The sequence below is a fragment of the Heptranchias perlo genome, chromosome 32, assembly GCF_035084215.1.
Source record: "Heptranchias perlo isolate sHepPer1 chromosome 32, sHepPer1.hap1, whole genome shotgun sequence".
Classification (NCBI taxonomy): domain Eukaryota; kingdom Metazoa; phylum Chordata; class Chondrichthyes; order Hexanchiformes; family Hexanchidae; genus Heptranchias; species Heptranchias perlo.
Window position 1 is genome coordinate 30,499,201 of NC_090356.1, and position 21,387 is coordinate 30,520,587.

The 21,387-nt window shown below is 42.0% G+C and overlaps 1 protein-coding gene across 1 annotated transcript in view; it reads left to right on the plus strand.

Moving 5' to 3' along the window:
* Positions 1–21,387, plus strand: part of si:ch73-206d17.1 (tyrosine-protein kinase STYK1) — a 68,554-nt gene that overhangs the window by 4,542 nt on the left and 42,625 nt on the right. Inside the window, exons 2-3 of the mRNA XM_067970123.1 lie at positions 16,022–16,087; positions 17,152–17,292. Coding sequence (XP_067826224.1) covers positions 16,048–16,087; positions 17,152–17,292 — 181 coding nt within the window. The 5' untranslated portion in view covers positions 16,022–16,047. The remainder of the gene's footprint in view (positions 1–16,021; positions 16,088–17,151; positions 17,293–21,387) is intronic.

A 21,387-nucleotide genomic window follows, 5' to 3' on the forward strand; every position in this document is an offset into this window, starting at 1 on the left:
CCATGAAGATCACTGGATTATCATTTAAAAAAAAATCACACTTCTTCAGGGAAGGGAACCAGGCCACCCTTACCGAGCCTGGCTGCCTGGCCAGCATTGACCAAAACCCAAGAAAAAATGGCAGGTGGGGGTGGAGAAAGTAAGCTTGGTGAATTGTGGCAGTGTATTTGGTAGATAATACATACTACAGCCACAGTGCACCAGTAATGGGCAGGGTGGATACTGAGTCCAATAGCAGGAGCATCAATCAATCAGACTGATCTGTCCTGGCTGGTGTCAAACTTCGAGTGGTGTTCCAGGTAAATGGTGAGTAGTCCATCACACTCCTGAATTAAGCCTTAAGTTTGTCATTCCAGCACTATGGGGAATCATGTAGGAATATTCTGTACCTGAAAAAAATACAATATATTCCATTCAGTAACATAATTCAAGAACCAGCAAATATTATGTTACTAAGCAGGTTGTACTTTTTAAAATGACCTTTATTGAAATGACTGGAATCTCACTTTACTTTTTCTCTTTGTAAATTGCATTCCAAAACATGAGTGATCCCAAAGAGTGAGAAAGACAGCAGCACATCAGTGGAAATCCAAGCTAGAAAACACTGTGCAAATAAGAAAGTTTTTTTAAAAAAATAAACACGATGAATGGCTGTGGTTTAAACAGTTGCTCTGTTGGAAAATATATTGCAAACGGTTACTTGGGGTTAACTTGATTGTGAGGCGTGATAGTGTATTGTACAGGATATATCTTCAATCAATGTAAGTGAATGCCCAGACTTCTGAACACCTGTATCAACAGCTGTAATTGCACTTGTTGACCAGTCAAATATTTGGCGACTTGGCATAATCAGAAGTTTGTGTTCTTTTAAAAATAGTAACTGGCACTTTGGTGTTGTAATTACTTGTGCAAGAGATGGTAAGTTGTGACTAAACAGGTTATCTTGTAATTATGATTTGGCTTCACAATCCTGGTGATACATTTCACTTTAAACAGTTGAGGTGGCTAATAACAGTCAGGATTTTATCATGGAAAGGTTACAGCACGGAAGGAGGCCGTTTGGCCCATCGAGTCCTTGCCAGCTCTATGCAAGAGCAATCCAGCTAGTCCCACTCCCCTACCCTATCCTCGTAGCCCTGCAAATTTTTTCCTTTCAAGCACTTATCCAGTTCCCTTTTGAAGGCCATGATTGAATCTGCCTCCACCATCCCCTCAGGCAGTGCATTCCTGATCCTGACCACTCGCTGTGTTTATATAAAAAAAAAATTTCCTCAGGTCACCTTTTGGTTCTTTTGCCAATCACCTTAAACCTATGTCCTCTGGTTCTTGACCCTTCTGCCAGTAGGAACTGTTTCTCTCTATCTACTATCTACTCTGTCTAGACCCTTCATGATTTTGAATACCTCTATCAAATCTCCTCGTAACCTTCTCTGTTCCAAGGAGAACAACCCAGGCTTCTCCGATCTATCCATGTAACTAAACTCCCTCATCCCTGGAATCATTCTAGAAAATCTCTTCTCGACCCTCTCTAAGGCCTTCACATCTTTCCTAAAGTGCGGTGTCCAGAACTGGTTCAGCCGTGGCTGAACCAGTGTTTTATAAAGGTTCATTGTAACTTCCTTGCCTTTGTACTCTCTGCCTCTATTTATAAACCCAGGATCCCATAGGCTTTTTTAACTGCTTTCTCAACCTGCCCTGCCACCAGCAAAGATTTGTGCACATATACTCCCAGATCTCTCTGTTCCTGTACCCCTTTTAGAATTGTGCCCTCTAGTTTATATTGCTTCTCCTCATTCTTCCTACCGAAATGTATCGCCTCGCATTTTTCTGCATTAGATTTCATCTGTCACGTGTGCGCCCATGCCACCAGCCTGTCTATATCCTCTTGACGTCTATCACTATCCTCCTCACTGTTCACTACCCTTCCAAGTTTCATCATCTGCAAATTTTGAAATTGTGCCCTATATATCCAAGTCTTTAATATATATCAAGAAAAGCAGTGGGCCAGCACTGACCCCTGGGGAACACCACGGTACACCTCCCTCCGGTCCAAGAAACAACCGTTCACCACTACTCTCTGTTTCCTGTCCCTTAGCCAACTTTGAATCCATGTAGCTACTACTCCCTTTATTCCATGGGCCGCAATCTTGATGACCAGTCTACCATGCGGCACTTTATCAAACACCTTTTGAAAGTCCATATACACCGCATCAACTGCATTGCCCTCATCTACCTTCTCTGTTACCTCATCAAAAAACTCTACCAGGTTAGTTAATCACAATTTGCCTTTAACAAATCTGTGCTGGTTTTCCCTAATCAATCCACACTCGTCCAAGTGACTGGTAATCCGGGGCAGAATTAACATTTCTAAAAGTTTCCCTGCCCCCTTGGTTAAATTGACTGGCCTACAATTGCTGGGTTTATCCTTACACCCTTGTTCAAAAAAGAGTGTAACATTTGCAATTCTCCAGTCCTCTGGCACCACCCCCATATTTAAGGATGTTTGGAAGATTATGGCCAGTACCTCAGCAATTTCCACCCTTACTTCCCTCAGCATCCTAGGATGCATCCCAGGTGACTTATCTACTTTAAGTACAGCTAGCCTTTCTAGTTCCTCTTTATCAATTTTTAGCCCATTCAGTATCTCAGCTTTACTGAGACTCTGGCATCATCTTCTTCCTTGGTAAAGACAGGTGCAAAGTACTCATTTAGTACCTTGGCCATGCCCTCTGCCTCCGTGAGTAGATCTCCTTTATGGTCCCTAATTAGCCCCACCCCTCCTCTTATCACCCTTTTACTGTTAATGTGCCAGTAGAAGACCTTTGGATTCCCTTTTATGTTGGCCACCAGTCTATTCTTATACTCTCTCTTTGCCCCTCTTATTTCCTTTCACACTTCCACTCTGAACTTTCTATATTTTGCCTGGTTCTCACTTGTGTTATCAACCTGACATCTGTCACACGCCCCTTTTTTCCGCTTCATATTACTCTCTATCTCTTTTGTCATCCAGGGAGCTCTGGTTTTGTTGCCCTACATTTCTTCCTTGTGGGGATGTACCTAGACTGTACCCGAACCGTCTCCTCTTTAAAGGCCACCCACTGTTCATTCACAGTTTTGCCTGCCAACCTTTGATTCCAATTTACCCGGGCCCGATCCGTTCTCATCCCACTGAAAGTGACCCTCCTCTAATTGAGTATTTTTACTTTAGAGTGGTCTGTGTCCTTTTCCATAGCTATTCTAAACCTTACGATACTTTGATATGTTTTGGATGTTTAAGCTAGCCTACAAATTAATTGTTTAACTGGGCTCAAAATAAGAAGAGTTTTTAAACTTTATAAACTGCATGTGAATGCATGAAGGGATCTAGGCCAGCTCATTTAATCTAAAATCTCAATGAACATGCTTGGCAGGCTCTTGTTGATTAGAGGGAAGAAAGCTGAAATTACTATTTGATATTTTTGGCTATTTGTCACTTTCAGTTGCAGTTTCAGATCTGACTCTGATACCTGCTGTAAGTAAACCATCAACAGACCTTAGTCATTCTGCACACTGACCTCAGCCTTAGCTGTTACCAAGGTGCAGTGACACTAGACCTCTGCTCACGTCCTTCAATGCATACGTAGAGATCTGTGCCCCCGCCAACTGATTTTTAACATAAGGTGTGAGGAGCCCAAACTCTCTCAGCGTTAGAAAGATTCCATATGAAGAATAATTGAGGGCATCTCCTACCACTTGGTTTTGGTGCTTAAGTGTCAGATCTGCCCCTGACCCCCTAATTATACTGGCACTTGTGTGATGATGTGCATCTGGACATGCTTTGCATTGATAAGCAATTTGTTATGATGACTTGATCTGGAAATAGTACCATGGTGTGTATTGATGGGATTTACTTCATTGTGCAAGTGGTTGTTTGCAATGAAAAAATGGTTTTCCATGAAGACCAGTTGGTTTTAAAAGTTTAAAAAAACACAGCCATTGAGCGTTTTGTACCTTGTTTTCATGATTCCAATACTTCAACCAAAAGATGCTTAACAGAATGATGAGCCATGTAGACAATGCTATTGGAAGGCATCTTGGCTGCTTGGCATTCTATGGATGCACACTTGTACTGTGGGATTTATTGGCATCCACCATAATTGGTGTTTTGAAATGCCCCTGAAATTGATCTGGTTTCATTTAAGATGCAACCATGACTTTCATCATTCCTTTGCCTTTGGATTTCTGTCAACAAAATTCCTGTGGGTGCCTCTCTTTAGTTGGGCAGAGCCCACTTTTCAATTTAACGTTCTTCCACCTCCAATATGAAAAAGGGGGATAACTAAGTTAGTTTTTTTTGAGAAATGAGGTGGGAAGCAAAGTAAAAACTAAAATTAAAAATATGACTGGGACAAAATGAAGAAAAGGGACAACAATCGAGGAGAATTGAACTTCAATAGAAAATTAAAAAAAGAAAAAGTATTTTATAGTTTGGGATTTGTGTTAGATCTAAAGCACTCTTGACATTTCAATAAATGACTGTGATGTGTGTTTAGTTTTCAATGTGAGCTGAAAATTTATAAAATTCCCTAGACTTACTGGTAGTCCAAGGATTAAATCTGTATCTGTTGTGTTAAGCTTAGTCATACGATTGATTGGAGGCCAGTCATTACCTAGGCCAGAATTTTTAAGTCTGTGGCAGAATTTTTTTTTTACTTGATGTATGCAGTTCCAGCGTAGCAGGGGTGAGTTGATAGGAGGATATAAAAGACCAGCCAACTTCACGCTACTAACACATTCTTGCTCAATATTTTGTGTTTTTTGCACTTTGGCCCTATTCAATGTTTTAATTAGTTATGCTTAAGATAAGATATGTATACATGTAAGCCAGTGATCTTGTTATTAAACGAAGATATGAGTAGAAATAATTCCATTTCTTAAGAAATATTCCTCCTTTTACAGGCAGTGAATACACTTGAGGGGTCCCTTCTCGATGTAGGTAACTTCCCAATAGAGCAAAGCTATTGATGTCTGATGTCTCTCGCTATTAGTTTTTAATATTTAGGTGATTTAGCTCAATGGCAGCAATCTCATCTCTGAGTCACAAGGGTTGTGGGTTCAAGTCCCACTCCAGAGACTTGAGCACATAATCTAGGCTGGCACTCCAGTGCAGTACTGAGGGAGTGCTGCACTGTCTGAGGTGCTGTCTTTTGGATGTGACTTTAAACCGAGGCCCAGTCTGCCCTCTCGGATGGATGTAAAAGATCCCATGGCAGGGGTATTCTCCTCAGTGTCCTGGCCAATATTCATCCTTCAACCAACAAGACCAAGACAGATTATCTGGTCATTATCTCATTGCTGTTTGTGGGACTTTGCAATGAGCAAATTTACTGCTGCGTTTTCTACATCACAACAATGACTACCCTTCAAAAGTACTTCGTTAGCTGTAAAGTGTTTTGGGGTGTCCTAAGGTTGTGAAAGACACTATATAAATGCAAATTCTTTCCTTCTGATGCTAATTTATTTTTATTATCCACAGTTGTGCCCAGGCAGCTCCCTGGGAGCATGATATGCAGTATTCTGTTTGAACTTTGAGAAGAGAAGTTCAGCTGAGAAGGAGTAGGAAGTTGGATTCATAATATGAGCCTTGCTGAGAATGTTAATTGGATCCAGCACTCTCTAACTTGTATCTATAATACCAATTCATAAAGAACTTTTGAGGAGGTAACAAGGAGGGTTGATGAGGGTAGCGCGTTTGATGTAGTGTACATGGATTTTAGCAAGGTTTTTGACAAGGTCCCACTAGTCAAAAAAGTACAAGCCCATGGATCCAAGGGAAAGTGGCAAGTTGGATCCAAAATTGGCTTGGTGGCAGGAAGCAAAGGGTAATGGATGACCGGTGTTTTTATGACTGGAAGGTTATTTGTAGTGGGGCTCCGCAGGGCTCAGTACTAGGTCCCTTGCTTTTTATGGTATATATGAATGATTTGGACTTGAGTGTAGGGGGCATGATTAAGAAGTTTGCAGATGATACAAAAATTGGCCGTGTGGTTGATGGTGAGGAGGAAAGCCGTAGACTGCAGAAAGATATCAGTGGACTGGTCAGGTGGGCAGAAAAGTAGCAAATGGAATTCAATCCGGAGAAGTGTAAGGTAATGCATTTGGGGAGGTCAAACAAGGCAAGGGAGTACACAATAATCCGGAGAAGTGAGGGACCTTGGAGTGCATGTCCACAGATCCCCGAAGGTAGCAGGACAAGTAAATAAGGTGGTTAAGAAGGCATATGAGATAATTTCCTTTATTAGCTGAGGCATAGAATATAAGAGCAGGGAGGTTATGCTAGAACTGTATAAAACATTGGTTAGGCCACAGCTTGAATACTGCGTACAGTTCTGGTCACCACATTACAGAAAGGATGTAATTGCACTAGAGAAGGTACAGAGGAGATTTATAAGAATTTTAGCTGTGAGGAAAGGTTGGATAAGCTGGGGTTGTTTTCTTTGGAACAAAGGAGGCTGAGGGGAGATTTAATTGAGGTGTACAAAATTAGAAAGAGCCTAGATAAATTGGATAGGAAGGACCTATTTCTCTTAGCAGAGAGGTCAATAACCAGGGGGCATAGATTTAAAGTGATTGGTAGAAGGATTAGAGGGGAGCTGAGGAAAACTTTTTTCACCCAGAGGGTGGTGGGGGTCTGGAACTCACTGCCTGAAAGGGTGGTAGAGGCAGAAACCCTCAACTCATTTAAAAAGTACCTGGATATGCACTGGAAGTTCTCTAACCTACAAGGCTATGGACCAAGTGCTGGAAAGTGGGATTAGGCTGGGAGGCTCATTTTTGGCTGGCATGGAGACGGTGGACTGAATGGCCTCCTTCTGAGCCATAAATTTTCTATGATAACTCAGTGGGCCATTCTCTTGCTAATACCCACTGGCTATTTTCTTGAAGGTATGACCTATTCTATGTGTCTTTTAGAAATTAGCTCTGAAACACTTCCCTAATCCAAATGGGCTTGAATTAGTCCAAAATCCCAATATTGTGAAAATAAAAATTGAAATCTACAATGGCCTATGCGTCTGAACAAAACGAAGCTTCATGTGCACAATTGGACAACTTCCTGATTTTATTTTTGTAGTATTGGAACTTTTATAACAACAGTTCTAGGATTTTGATTTTTGCCTTTTCTGTCTGCTTGACTCAATAAGCCACTCCAGTCGGTATTTGTCATTGGATTACCATGCTCAATGTGTCCATGCTATTGGATTACCTGGATGATTAATAAGTTATCTGTCTGGGATATCTCATGTTGTACAGTGTTCAATTCCCTCCCCACCCCTTTCAGCATTCTGAAGGGACAGCTCCCTCTATGACATCCTGATCCACTCTTTCAACACTCGCTCTCCTTCCCAAGGCACCTTCCCGTATGAGCTCAGGAGATGCAAAACCTGCCCTTTCACCTCCTCCCTTCCCACCATCCCAAACACTCCTTCCAGGTGAAACAGTGATTTACTTGTACTTCTTTTAATTTAGTATAGTATATCCGCTGTACACAATGCGGTCTCCTCTACAATGAGGAGACCAATTGCAGATTGGGTGATCGCTTTGCTGAACACTTCCGCTCTGTCCGCAAGCGTGACCCTGACCTGCCGGTCACTTGCCGTTTTAATTCCCCGTCCCACTCCCACTCTGACCTCTCTGTCCTTGGCCTCTTACACTGTTTCAGTGGAGCTCAACGTAAGCTCGAGGAACAGCCCCTCATCTTTCATTTAGCACTTTACAACCTTCCGGACTCAACACTGATTTCAATAACTTCAGATCATAACCACTGCTCCCATTTTTTCGGTCAGCAGGTGCTGGTAATGGTTCTGCTGCTGCCATTTACAGCTACTCCTGACCAATCTTTTGTTCCTTAACCTGTCTCATTACCACCCTCCTTGCCTTGCACCATCATCCCTTTTGTCATTTAATCACTCGTGCCCTCTACCCTATCACAGACCTTCCCTTTTGTTCTTTCTTCCCCCCCCCCCCCCCCTTTCCCTCGCTCTGTACTCGCTTAAAAACTATAACTCATTAACATCTTCCAGTTCTGACGAAAGGTCATCGACCTGAAACGTTAACTCTGTTTCCTTCTCCGCAGATGCTGCCTGAACTGCTGAGCTTCTCCTGCATTTTCTGTTTTTATTTCAGGTCGTACACCCCTGCCTTCTCAACTGAGAGAGTTGCTTGGATTCATAAATGACAACTTTGGAGGGACATCGGTCGAAACCCCGGATGGATGTGTAAATGGGGTTTCTGCCGATCTTCGGCCAAAGATATAATTGCCTATCAGGAGGAATCCCACCCCCCCGCACCCCCACCCCCACCCCAAAGGATATTCCCATTGTAGGAGACCTCATTTGTCCATAACTCCTCACAATCACAGCAATTAGCATCCTATTGTCTTCTCTCAGGAACTTGCCAACTTTTGTAAAGGGTTGTAGTGACTCCGCATGTCACGTTCCAGAATGCAACAACTTTCTGAAAAGAAATATATCCTGGCAACTCTTTGTGGATTTGATAGGCAGGTCCTCTAGGCCTACAGTTCCTACTTATTTCAAATTGCCTATCTAACTGGACTACATTCAATCTCTTCATCACTTCAAAAATATCATCTTTAATCCTGCATTTCTTCAAAGTAAACAATACAAATTCTTGGAGACCAACTTCCTAACCAGAAGCTCTAAGGTTTGGTATCGTCTTGGTCTCTGTCCTCTCCTCCCTCCCAGAGCATCAATATCTTTCACGTGTACGTGGGTCATAACTGGACTCAATACTTTTAAGTGTGGACACACCAAAGCCTTGAATAGCTGAAGTATAGTACTGTTTATTTTGTACTCAGTAGTGCTAATGATACACTCTAATTTCCGACTTGCTTTCCATATAGCTACCTCGCACTGTCCCCCTTTTAATGAGTGACTAACTACTACCCCCAGGTCTCTGTCTTGATCTGCTACCTTTACCCTGTACCCTGCCTGATCCCCAAAGTGGCTGGAAGTTCTTAACCAAAAGTGTAGGACCCTGATTTGTCCACATTAAATGACATCTGCCACATACAGGTACATTCACCTAAAATTTTTTACGTAAGCCTGATTTGTTCTGAATTACTAACTTCGCAGCACCGCAAATCTAAAAATAGCTCTGTTTAAGTTCTCCGAGACCATGAATAAAAATGATGGACAGCAGTGGTGTACACTGGTATAGAGCCCTGAGAAGCTCATTACTTGGCTCTAGTCAGATCCATTCTCCTTACGATATCAATCCTCTGCTAATCTGATTGCCACCAGCTACCGATCCAGCATAATAATACTTCCATAATCCCATGAGTTTTAATTTTTCCTAAAAGCAGCCCATGAGGTACTTTATTAACCATTTTTTGGAAGTCAAGGTACACAACTATCTTCATCCATTATTCTGGTCACTTCCTCAAAGAACCCTTGAAATTCTCTGTGTGTCGTGGTTTAATAGCCCAATGATGCACTTTATTTATTTCTAGCACTTGGGTGATTATTTTTTCCAGACACATACATCTGATAGTAGTCAACAGTGTTGGCCTGACACATTTAATGCTGATCTACTCTGAGCAAAGCAAGAAGATGATGAGCCAAAATATAAACAGAAAATGCTGGAAAGACCCAGCAGGTCAGGCAGCATCTATGGAGCGAGGACCAGAGTTAATGTTTCAGGTCAGTGACCTTTCATCAGAACCGGAAGAAGTTAGAGATTTAACAGTTTGCAAGCAAGTACAGAGCCAGGGTAAAAGGGAGGGTGGGGAGAAGGAAAGAACAAAAGGGAACATCTGTGATAAGGTAGAGGGCAGCAGTGATTAAATGAAAAGATGCGCCAACCTCTCAGACAGTTATAGAAGCCATTTTGATATTGATACCTTTGGTACAAGAACCTATTTTTTTTTAAGCTAAGAAATAAGAGTACAAAAATGAGGACTCATAAACTATGGACAAAAATATTCTGTTCTTGTCACAGTCTCCGAGGAGAGATGATCTAATGTAGGAACCATTGATTTTTGAGTTGTGCTCATAATTCATTGTAACCCGCCTTCCAATGACACCTGTTGTACTTGTTACACATACCAACGTACCAGGGACCTCGACACATTGTGCAATGATCTCTTTAATTTTACAAAACTAAATAATGATTTTAGCAATTCTCGTTCTCTGATACTCCAAGGTAACCAACCAAAACTTTTATTTGAAATTTCAGCTGCTTTGATTAATTATTAACGGGTATTTTACAGCTGCCAGCAAAGTTGCAATGTCATTGTTTAGATTCTCTTGTATAAAATCTGACCGTTTGACCAGGTTTATTTGTCAAAGAAAAATAAAGATTTTTTTTTTGAAGCTTCCTATTTCAGTTGATCAAAAGGGGAGGGGTTTCATCATGCAAAGTGTAGAAATCCTTATCCAGTTTCGTATTAAAGCCTCGCCCAACAAGCTTTGTTTTCTCAGTGTGATCATAGGCTACGTCAATTTACACTTTCTCCATTGTCCTTCTCCATGTCCCTGGAGCGCACAACTTTCTGCTTTTGAACAGGGAAACCATGCCAATGGCATGAAGCATCAGTTTATAAAAATATAATTTAGTGTTACGATTGATTCTTCCTTATTCATTCAAATCACATCAGAATGGATGCATCCCACCTGAAATGGGCATGATCAATAGTGTAGGAAGCATATGGGAAACTGAATTGTACCATACTGGTTCGATGGCCTTTCGCACCCATACCGCACTGTGTGCAATATTGGACATGGGGTATAAATCGGAAATTAATAGCAGAGAGATTCATCAGGAGGACACCAGGGATGAGGACAGGCTTGAGATACTGGGAGGATTTCTTAGAGCAGAGAAGGTTGAGGAGATTTAATAGGTTTTTAAATTTATTAAGAGATTTGATAGGGTGAATAGGGAAGGACTATTTTCACTGGTTGTTGGAAAGTAACAAAGGGTCATCAATTTAAAATTGTCACGAGGAGAGTCAGGAAAGAGGTTAGGAAAGATTCTTTAGTGCGGAGAGTTGTTAAAGAATGGAATACTTTGCTCCAGGAGTATTTGAGGCAGAGACTATTGCCTGGCCATTGAAAAGAAATCATTTGATTTTTAAAGGGGATTGCTTTTACATTAAAGAAAGTACACTCCATATAATTCAAGTCTTGTGACTTTTTTCAGCCCCCGTTTGATTTGCTGCTAATAATTGTCGCTAGGTGCTTTGTTTGAAATTGTTCTTGTGTAACTCACCTTCAAAGATTGTAGTTTCAAAATTTTGTCAAGAAGAGTGTGAAAATTGCACATCTAGAAAAATTTGTACTGATCCTTTGTGGATTAGTGCTGGACTATTAGTTTCTTTCTAGATCTTGCTGCTTCTGTGCACTTTCTTTCTTGTAAATTTTTCAAACTACCAGTTTTAGTCTGAATGCAGCTGCCCGTATTCTGTCCCACACTGAACCATCACTTTCGTCATTACAAACCTGCACTGGCTCCCTGTCCCTCCCACCCCCCGGCATCAAATGTGAAGTCCTCAACTTCCATTCTCTCCATGGTCTTCCTCCACCTGATCTCTGCAACCTTTTCGAGGCTTGCTTTCCCTCCCATACCCTTTGATCTTCCATTTCTGGCCTCTCATTCATTCCCCCTGACTTCATTCCACCATCGGTGGCAGAGCTTTGAGCTGCCATGCCCCTTTTTTATGGAACCCCCTTTCTAAACCCTTCCAGCACTCTGCTTCTCTCTCCTCCTCCTTCTAAAAAATCTTCCCGAAGACCATCTTTTTACTTAACCCTTCAGGCATTTCTCTGCTCTCGCTCTCTCCTGGTTTGATGTCACATTTCTCTTTCCCTGTAAAGTGCCTTGGGGTGTTTAGTGTATGCTTGTTGTCGTTGGAAGTAATGGTTGAGGATTATAAAAAGCAACGAAGAAGGTCAAGAAAAAGAGGAATTTAAAAACATGCCGATAGTATCATGGACAGTAGTAAAGGTTTATATCAGTAATCACATAAGACAGTGGTAAAGGACAAGGTAACCACATTAAAAACAGATTTAAGTACAATAATGGTAGAAGATGATGACAAAGTAGGCTTCTAAATGAATCTTCGCTTCAGTCTTTGCATTGGAAATGAGGATAGGATACCAGAGGTAAAGGAAACACTAGAAATTAATGAAGGGGAGAAACTAACGGGGATTAATATGAATTGAAAATTGTACTAAAAGGATTGAAGCCAGAAAAACGTCTATGCCCAGATGGTTTCCATTTGAAGGTATTAAAAGAAATAGGAAAGGATATTGTGGATCCATTAGTTATAATCTTACATTGTTTGCCTTTGTCAGATCATTTGGCTCCTTCTGCTGGTGTACAGCGCTCCTGGGGGCACTTTAAGCTCCAGAGCTCAGCAATTTAAAAAAAAATCTTAGAAAATGGAGTACTTGTAGGCATTGGGATTTTCCAAAGGTTCATTTCTTGTTGCGAAGTTAGTTGCTAAGCTTGGCGTTGTGCACAGCCATGCAATTCCATAAACCGAGCAAGCTCAACTTCCAGGGAGAGGTAATTGTTGAAAAACAAGGGAATCAAACAGAACTACGATAGCAACAGAAAAACTTTATAAGTACGTGACGGAGTAAACTGGGGATCAATGGAGAGTTTGGCGAGTATGGAATGGTTGAATGAGAGCTTGCATTTAAACTTAAACAAGAGAGTGGTTGAAAATAAACCAGAGATTGGAGTGGTTGAAAATGGAAGCAGGTGAAAGGGTTTAAAATGGTTACTTTTGAAGTAGAGATTGGATGAGCTTCATAAGAATCTGAAATTGGTTCAAATGCAATAATAAGCAATTGGCTGATGCTACATAAATCTCTCTGGTGTCTAGTGTTGGCCTCTTGGGCCCCGACACAGAGGGTGATATCCAAAATGCGAAGTAGGTAAGAATTAAATGAAGTGTTAGATCTGCAGATAAGATTAACAAAAGTACAGGACAAGAACGGACTATTTGGCCTGTCAAACCCACCCCTTTAAGAAGCCACGTACTCCATAACAGACTCTGCTCAGCCCATTAAATCTCCCGAAGAAAAGTGTTTCAGTATCTCCCCGTGCTAATGAATCAAACAAAACTCTCAATAAATAACATTACAATTTACATTTTCATCTTTGATCAGCTGCGTTCCTTGGCATTGTGTTTCTGTGGTTCCACTGTTCAGGAATCATTATTTCTCAACAGTTGAAAGGTTCCACCAACACCTGTCCTTCTAACACTCAACAGATATTCACCCAACTTTCTTAATGTTCCACTTCTGTGCTTCTCAAGGTGAGGGAAGCTGGTGCTAGTAGAACATATTCCCATTTCTGACACTCTGTGTCGGGTATAGCATGGGTTAGATAGGGAACAAATCTCACTCTATTGTGTGCCAATCGCCAAATAGCTTCCCATTTTTACACACCAGCTAACCTTGCAGCCTCCTTGAGTGAGATTGCCAAATTAGGGGCAGTTTTGTGCTGTAGGCCTGGTCCCACTAGGACCTTTGTTGAGATTGCTGAAATTCATTTCATGTAGGACTCTTGCCCCACATCTTGTCTGGTTGAAGTCCAGGAGGTGAGAGGCCAACCTCTAACCTGTTGCACCACCTAGTTATCTCTGTTTTAAATATGTATGTACTTCTACAGTCGTTGTTAAAATATTCAACTTTTTAATCACTCTGCTTGTGGGTCCAATTTCTAAGAGTGTAGAGTTGATTCAGTGTGAGAGTGTAATATGCCACGTACACACCATTTACTGAGTCATTCTCCAGACAGGGCCATAACACGGCTTGTTTGTTAGAGTTTGCATTCATTCTGCAAGCCATAGTAACAGTAGAAAAAGGAGCTGCAGATCTGATAGCAATTCAAATCATTGAGGGATTTCATTGTATTAAAAGCATAATATGATTTTGGGGAAGTATTGATGTTTGATTTAGGTTTATTCACTGAACAGAATTTGTGTGTAATTGCAAGAGTAGGAATAGGACATTGGAGCAGGTGGGGCGTTCATCTGGGTTATACGCCCAGGCGGTAAGTTGAAAATGTGCCCCGTGTGGCGGAAACCTGACGGATCAGAGGTCCACCCCAAATAGCCCCCCTCGTGGCCGGGATTGCGCCTCAGTTCCTAACCCCACCCACAACAGCAGACTGAAAATTCTACCCTTGGAAGTTTTTTCCCCCATGGATTATCTGATCCATGGAACAGATTCCCAGAAATGCACCAGTTTAACTTCAAGATGCAAAGGTAAGGAATGATCCGGATGTAGTTGTTAAAGAGGAGAGGTGTGAAATATTGGATAAGGTAAACATAACGAGAGAGGAAGTACTAGAGGGACTGGAATCCTTGCAAGTTGGTAAGTCATCAGGGCCGGATGAATTGTTTCCTAGGCTATTGAAGGAAGCCAGGGAGGAAATAGCGGATGCTCTGAAGATCATTTTCCAATCCTCACTAGATACAGGGGAGGTACCGGAGGACTGGAAGACTGAAAACGTAGTACTATTGTTTAAAAAGAGTACGAGGGAAAGGCCAAACAATTATAGGCCGGTCAGTCTTAACTCGGTGGTGGGCAAACTATTAGAATCAATACTGAGAGATAGGATAAACTGTCACTTGGAAAGGCATGGTTTAATCAGGGATAGTCAGCATGGATTTGTTCAGGGAAGGTCATGCCTTATGAATCTGATTGAATTCTTTGACGAAGTGACAAGGAGGATTGATGAGGGTAGTGCAGTGGATGTTGTCTACATGGATTTTAGTAAGGCATTTGACAAGGTCACACATGGCAGACTGGTCAGAAAGGTAAAAGCCCATGGGATACAGGAAAATGTGGCTAATTGGATCCAAAATTGGATCAGTAACAGGAAACAAAGGGTAAAAGTCGATGGATGTCTTTGCGAATGGAAATCCGTTTCCAGTGGTGTGCCACAGGGCTCAGTGTTGGGTCCCTTGCTGTTTGTGGTATATATTAATGATTTGGACTTGAATGTAGGGGGGCATGATTGGCAAATTTGCAGACGACACAAAAATTGGCCGTGTAGTTGATAGTGAAGAGGATAGCTGTAGACTCCAAGAAGATATCAATGGGTTGGTGGAGTGGACGTAAAAGTGGCAAATGGAGTTCAACCCGGAGAAGTGTGAGGTAATGCACTTAGGGGCAAACAGTAAAAGGGAATACGCAGTAAACGGGAATATATTGAGGAGTAGAGGAAGTGAAAGACCTTGGAGTGAATGTGCACAGGTCCCTGAAGGTGGCAGTACAGGTAGATAAGGTTGTGAAGAAGGCATACGGAATGCTCTCCGTTATTAGCCGAGGTATAGAATACAAAAGCAGGGATGTAATGATGGAACTGTATAAAACGCTGGTAAGGCCACAGCTGGAGTATTGTATGCAGTTCTGGTCACCACATTACAGGAAGGATGTAATTGCTGGGGAGAGAGTGCAGAGAAGATTTACAAGAATGTTGCCAGGGCTTGAAAATTGCAGCTACGAGGAGAGATTGGATAGGCTGGGGTTGTTTTCCTTGGAGCAGAGGAGGCTGAGGGGAGACTTGATTGAGGTGTACAAAATTGAGGGGCCTAGATAGAATAGACAGGAAGTACCTGTTTCCCCTAGCGGAGACTTCAAGAACTAGAGGACATAGATTTAAGCTGATTGGTGGAAGGATTAGAGGGGACATGAGGAAAAACTTTTTTACCCAGAGGGTGGTGGGTGTATGGAATTCGTTGCCCAAATTGGTGGTAGAGGCAGGGACCCTCAACTCTTTTTAAAAGGTACCTGGACCTACACCTAAAGTGCTGTAAGCTGCAGGGCTACGGACCGGGTGCTGGAAGGTGGGATTAGAATGGGCACCTGGTTGTTCTTTGAGCCGGCGCGGACATGATGGGCCGAATGGCCCCCTTCTGTGCTGTATCTTTTCTGTGGTTCTATGCTAACTACCTGATTATTGGTTCCATCTTTCTCTTACCTGCTGATATTTGTGTGTTTTTCAGATCCTGTCACTGTGCAGTCAATTCTAATGAGCCTACACTGCAATTTCAGTATCACAAATCGATGTAGTAAGTCTCTTAACCTTTTAATTTTAATTTTTTTTTTTAAGGATTTATATGCCCAGTTGGTAGCATTCTTGCCACTGAGTCAGAAGGATGTGGGTTCAAGTCCCACTCCAGAGACTTGAGCACAAAATCTAGATTGACACTTCAGTGCAGTATTGAGGGAATGCTGCACTGTCGGAGGTGCCGTTTTTCAAATGAGATGCTAAACCGTAGCCCCATCTGCCCTCTCAGGTGGACATAAAAGATCCTATGGCATTATTTTGAAGAAGAGCAGGGGAGTTCTCCCTGGTGTCCTGGCCATTAATTATCCCTCAACCAACACCACTAAAAATAGATTATTTGGTTATTATCACATTGCTGCTTGTGGGACCTTGTGCACAAATTGGCAGCCCCATTTCCTACATTACAACAGGGAGCATACTTCAAAAGTACTTCATTGTCTGTAAAGCGTTTCAGGAGGTCATGAAAGGTGCTTTATAAAAAGCCCAAGCCTTTCTGTCATTCATTCCTTTTTTCATTCATTCTCGCGCGCTCTCTCCACCGTCCCCGCCCTCGCGCTGTCCCTCGTGCTCTGTTTATGAATATTTATGCTTCTCATTTGCCAGCAGCATTATAATCTTTTTAAAGCAATTTTTATAAATGCAGATTACAGTGGTGTACCAAATGCATGCATGGATAGTTCAACTGTTCGTGTTCTGATTCCAATAAGACCTCCTGTTAATGTTCAGGAGAAGGCAGATAAAAACCAATTTTATGGTTAGTGCTGACTCTATCAAGTCTTTAGAAGACACGGCACCAAACTGCCTCACCTCATCACTGATTGGCAATCTCAGTCCGAGAAAGCACAACATGGCGAGTGTGGCAAATGGTAAAAGTGTCACACTGAGACAAGTTGATGGGGCAGAGTAGAGCGAGCTTTACTCATTACAGCTAACCATGTTGTTCTGAACCATTCTAACTCACGATCATCAATATCACAGAAGATTTATTTAATTTAATGAAAGTTTCTGGGGCTGTGTGTTGGAGGGTGTAACACAACACTTATCTGTCTCTTCCTCCCATCTCAGATGTGAATGGTATAAACAATGGGGTTATCATCATCCCAGTGATCCTTGGCTTCTCATCCGTGGTTCTGATCATCATAGTCATATGGAAGACTTGTAAAATGAAACAAGAGAGGGAGCGTGCTCCCATTATACAACTGCAAGGTGGGCGATTCTATTACCTGATAGACTGGGTTATTAGCAAATGTTGGAGCTTTTGTAGTCATCTTCTGCTCTTGTGTCCTGCGAGTCTATGGGCCTATTCTCAATGTCATGCATCGCACCTAAAATCAAATACTTCACTTGTTCAGGAGGGTGGGAGTAATCACAGTTTGGGTGTGATCTAGGAATTCTTGAAGGGAAATCGTACGATTTTGGAATCTTGCAATGTGAAGGATCCTCAAATTGACACCTGGTGAATGAGCAAAATGTTATTCCATTCTTCGAAGAATATATGTATAATGTGGCATTCGAGGTGCAACCAGAGGCCAGAAGGGAATTCTGCTCTAAACTAACTAGTGGCTTCTGAACCTCCACCTTTTTTTTTAAAACAAAAAATTAAATAAATATTTCTCTGCTTCAGGTAGGCTCTTTTTGCATCCTTGGAATTCACTTTAACAACACCACTAAATCAGATTATCTGGTCGTTTATCACATTGCTGTTTGTGGGACCTTGCTGTACACAAATTGGCTGCCACATTTCCTACGTTACAACAGTAACTACCCTACAAAAAGTATTTCATTAGCTGTAAAGCACTTTGGGATGTCCTGACTTCATGAAAGGCGCTATAGAAATGCAAGTCTGTCTGTCTTTAACCTTCAGATACAAAAAGAAGCACAGTCATTGCATTGGCACTATTCCATTAAGAAATTCTTACCATTTCATGAGTCAGGTGAACTTGCTGTACATATCATAACTTGGCCTTACGTAACATCTCATTCTAGGCTCTACCCTCAGTTCATAGTATCATAGTAGTTACAGCACAGGAGGAGGCCATTCTGCCCACAGTGCCTGTGCTGGCTCTTTGAAAGAGCTATCCACTTAGTCCCATTCCCATGTTCTTTCCCCATAGACCTGTAAGTTTTTTCCCTTCAACTATTTATCCAAATCCCTTTTGAAAGATATTATTGAATCTGCTTCCACCACCCTTTCAAGCAGTGCATTCCAGATCATTACAACTCACTGCATTTAAAAAAAAAAAGTTTCCTCATATCGCCTCTGGTTCTTTTGCTGCTCACCTTAAATCTGTGTCCTCTGGTTACCGACCCTTCTGCCACTGGAAACGGTTTCTCCTTATTTACCCTGTCAAAACCGTTCATGACTTTGAACATGCCTATCAAATCTCCTCTGCACCCTCTCTAAGGCCTTGACATCCTTCCTAAAGTGCGGTGCTCAGAATTGAACACAATACTCAACTGAGGCCTAACCAGCATTTTATAAAGGTTTAGCATAACTTCCTTGCTTTTGCACTCTATGCCTCTATTAATAAAGCCCAGGATCCCATATGCTTTTTTAACAGCCATCTCAACTTGTCCTGCCACCTTCAAAGATTTGTGTATGTGCACCTCCAGGTGTCTCTGTTTCTGCACCTCCTTTAAAATTGTACCCTTTAGTTTATATTGCCTCTCCTCATTCTTCCCACCAAAATGTATCACTTCACACTTCTGCATTAAATTTCATCTGCCATGCGTCAGTCCATTTCACCAGTCTGTCTATGTCCTCCTGAAGTCTGTTACTATCGTCCACATTGTTTACTACATTTGAGTTTTGTGCAAAGTTTGAGATTATACACCCTATACCCAAGTCCAGGTCAGTAATATATATCAAAAAGAGCAGTGATCCTAATACTGACTCCTGGGGAACACCACTGTATACTTCCCTCCAGTCTGAAAACCTCTGCAATTTCCACCTTTCTTTCAGAAACCTAGGCTGCATCCCGTCTGGACCTGGTAACTTTTCTACTTTTGAGTACCGCCAATCTTTTTAAGTACCTCCTCTTTATCTATTTTTACCCCATCCAATATCACTACTACCTCCTCCTTTACTGCTACAATGGCAGCATCCTCTTCTCTAGTGAAGACGGATGCGAAGTATTCATTTAATGCCTCAGCCATGTCCTCTGTCTCCACAAGAAGATCTTTCTTGTCTCTAATCGGTCCCATCCTTCCTTTGACTACCTTTTTACTATTTATATATTTATGAAAGACTTTTTGGGTTCCCTTTTATGTTAGCCACTAATCTATTCTCACACTCTCTCTCTGCCTTTTATTCCCTTTTTTTAAGATCTCCTCTGTACTTTCTATATTCAGCCTGGTTCTCTATTTTTTTATGAATCTTACATTCATCATAAGCCTCCTTTTTCTGTTTCAATTTAATCTCTACATCTTTAGTCATCCAGGGAGCTCTAGCTTTGGATGCCCTTCCTTTCCCCTGGTTAGGGATGTGTCTACTCTGTACCCAAACCAATTCCTCCTTGAAGGCCTCCCATTGTTCAATTACTGTTTTGCCTGCCAATTTTTGATTCTGATCCACCTGAGTAAGATCCCTTTTTAACGCACTGAAATTTGCCCTACTCCAGATAAGCATTCTTTAACTTGAGGCAGCATTGAGAGTCCAAGTAATATCTGAAACACTGAAGTACACACCATAAACAAGTGCTCAATTCACACCATATTGGAGGGAGATAGGAACATAGGAGGAGGCAATTCATCCCCTTGAGCCAGTTCCGCCATTCAATTAGATCATGAATGATCTGTATCGTAACTCCATCTACCCGCTTTTGCTCCATATCCTTTGATACCTAACCAAAATCTATCAACCTCGGCCTTGACCCATCATCCACAGCCTTTTGAGAGAGAATTCCAGATTTCTGTTATCCTTTTACGTGAGGTAGGGTGAAGGGGACTTTGTATGTGGAGATTGAGCTTCATTCAAAGAATGAAGACCATACCTAAGACAGACCATACCCATTATTCTTCCTTGTACAGTACTTTATTTTAGGTGTCCTATACCAGATCAGTACAAAAAGCTGATGGAACTCTAAATGTACATCTTCAGGCCAGCTTAGAGCATAATATTGTCCTACGCTGTTAAAACAATGTTGCTTGGTGTAATTAGGGTTGCTCTCCTACTGACAGCCTTGAGAGGAACTCTCAACATGTTGACCCAAGAGGTGCTTACTCCATTGATACAGCTGTGACTTTCCCTGAATACTGTTGTGTGGGTGTAACATAAGGAAATGGACTCCACTATCAAATATGCCAACCTTAGTTTTGTTATGGGTTTATCTGAAGTCTTCCTTCCAAAAGAAACCAAACTGCCGAGATTGATGAACTTTTCATCCTAACTACGCAAAGGTACTTCCTGTGTTGAAGGTGCTCACTCAGGCTGAGGTACAGGTTGAGGTATTGGCTGCCCTCTCATACTTCATCTAAGTGCTATCCTTCATGTGTGAGCCTAGATAGTGACTGGCTGTAGGTTTTTTGATTGTGCTGGGGGAAGGGGGGGAATAGCTGAACCCAATCCTACCTACCCCTCCCTCGATGTCCACAAACTGTCACTTCCCAACCGAGATGGTCAGGAGGGGAACCAAGGCCAATTCCTTTCTGTTCTTAGTCTGAGATGCTGACGCCAATTGTAGAACTTCTAGTGCCTCCTCAGCATAGGTTCAGTTTCAGGGACCTCGCATGGCTTTGCATGTGGAATCAAGAATGTGGCTGATGCAATCAGGCCTAAGATATGCAAATAACATTGAGGCCATATCCTGCCCCTATCTGAATTGCCAAATGTTCCTCATGAATGGCTGAAACGTATCCAGTGGAAATGAGATGATTCCCCAATCCATGTGAATGCAGATTCTTTTGAGAATTGGGAATTTTCCTTTATTGATCCCAGTGCTCAGGCCTACTGGTCAACCACTGCTTCTGGCAATCCGGTGGAGGGCGCTCAAAGCAAAGAGTCAGCCAGGTATTGGGTACACGAGTGATTGCTGCTTCGGAAAGACTGCCGTTAACAGATGAGCACTGGGTAATCCTCTTGAACCTGGTCTCTGGCCATCTGGCAGCACTTCATGTTAATGGTGCACTTCATCAATGTTGAGGCTCAGCTACTTCACCATTTCTTTGTCGAGGCAGCTCCAGATGGGGAAGCTTTGCCTTTGTAAATAGTCCCTTAAGGGACTATTCTGGGATTGCTGGTGCTTTCGAAGCTTGAGTGATATTTACCTGTTAAACAGGCAATCCCACATGAAGTGTGAAATG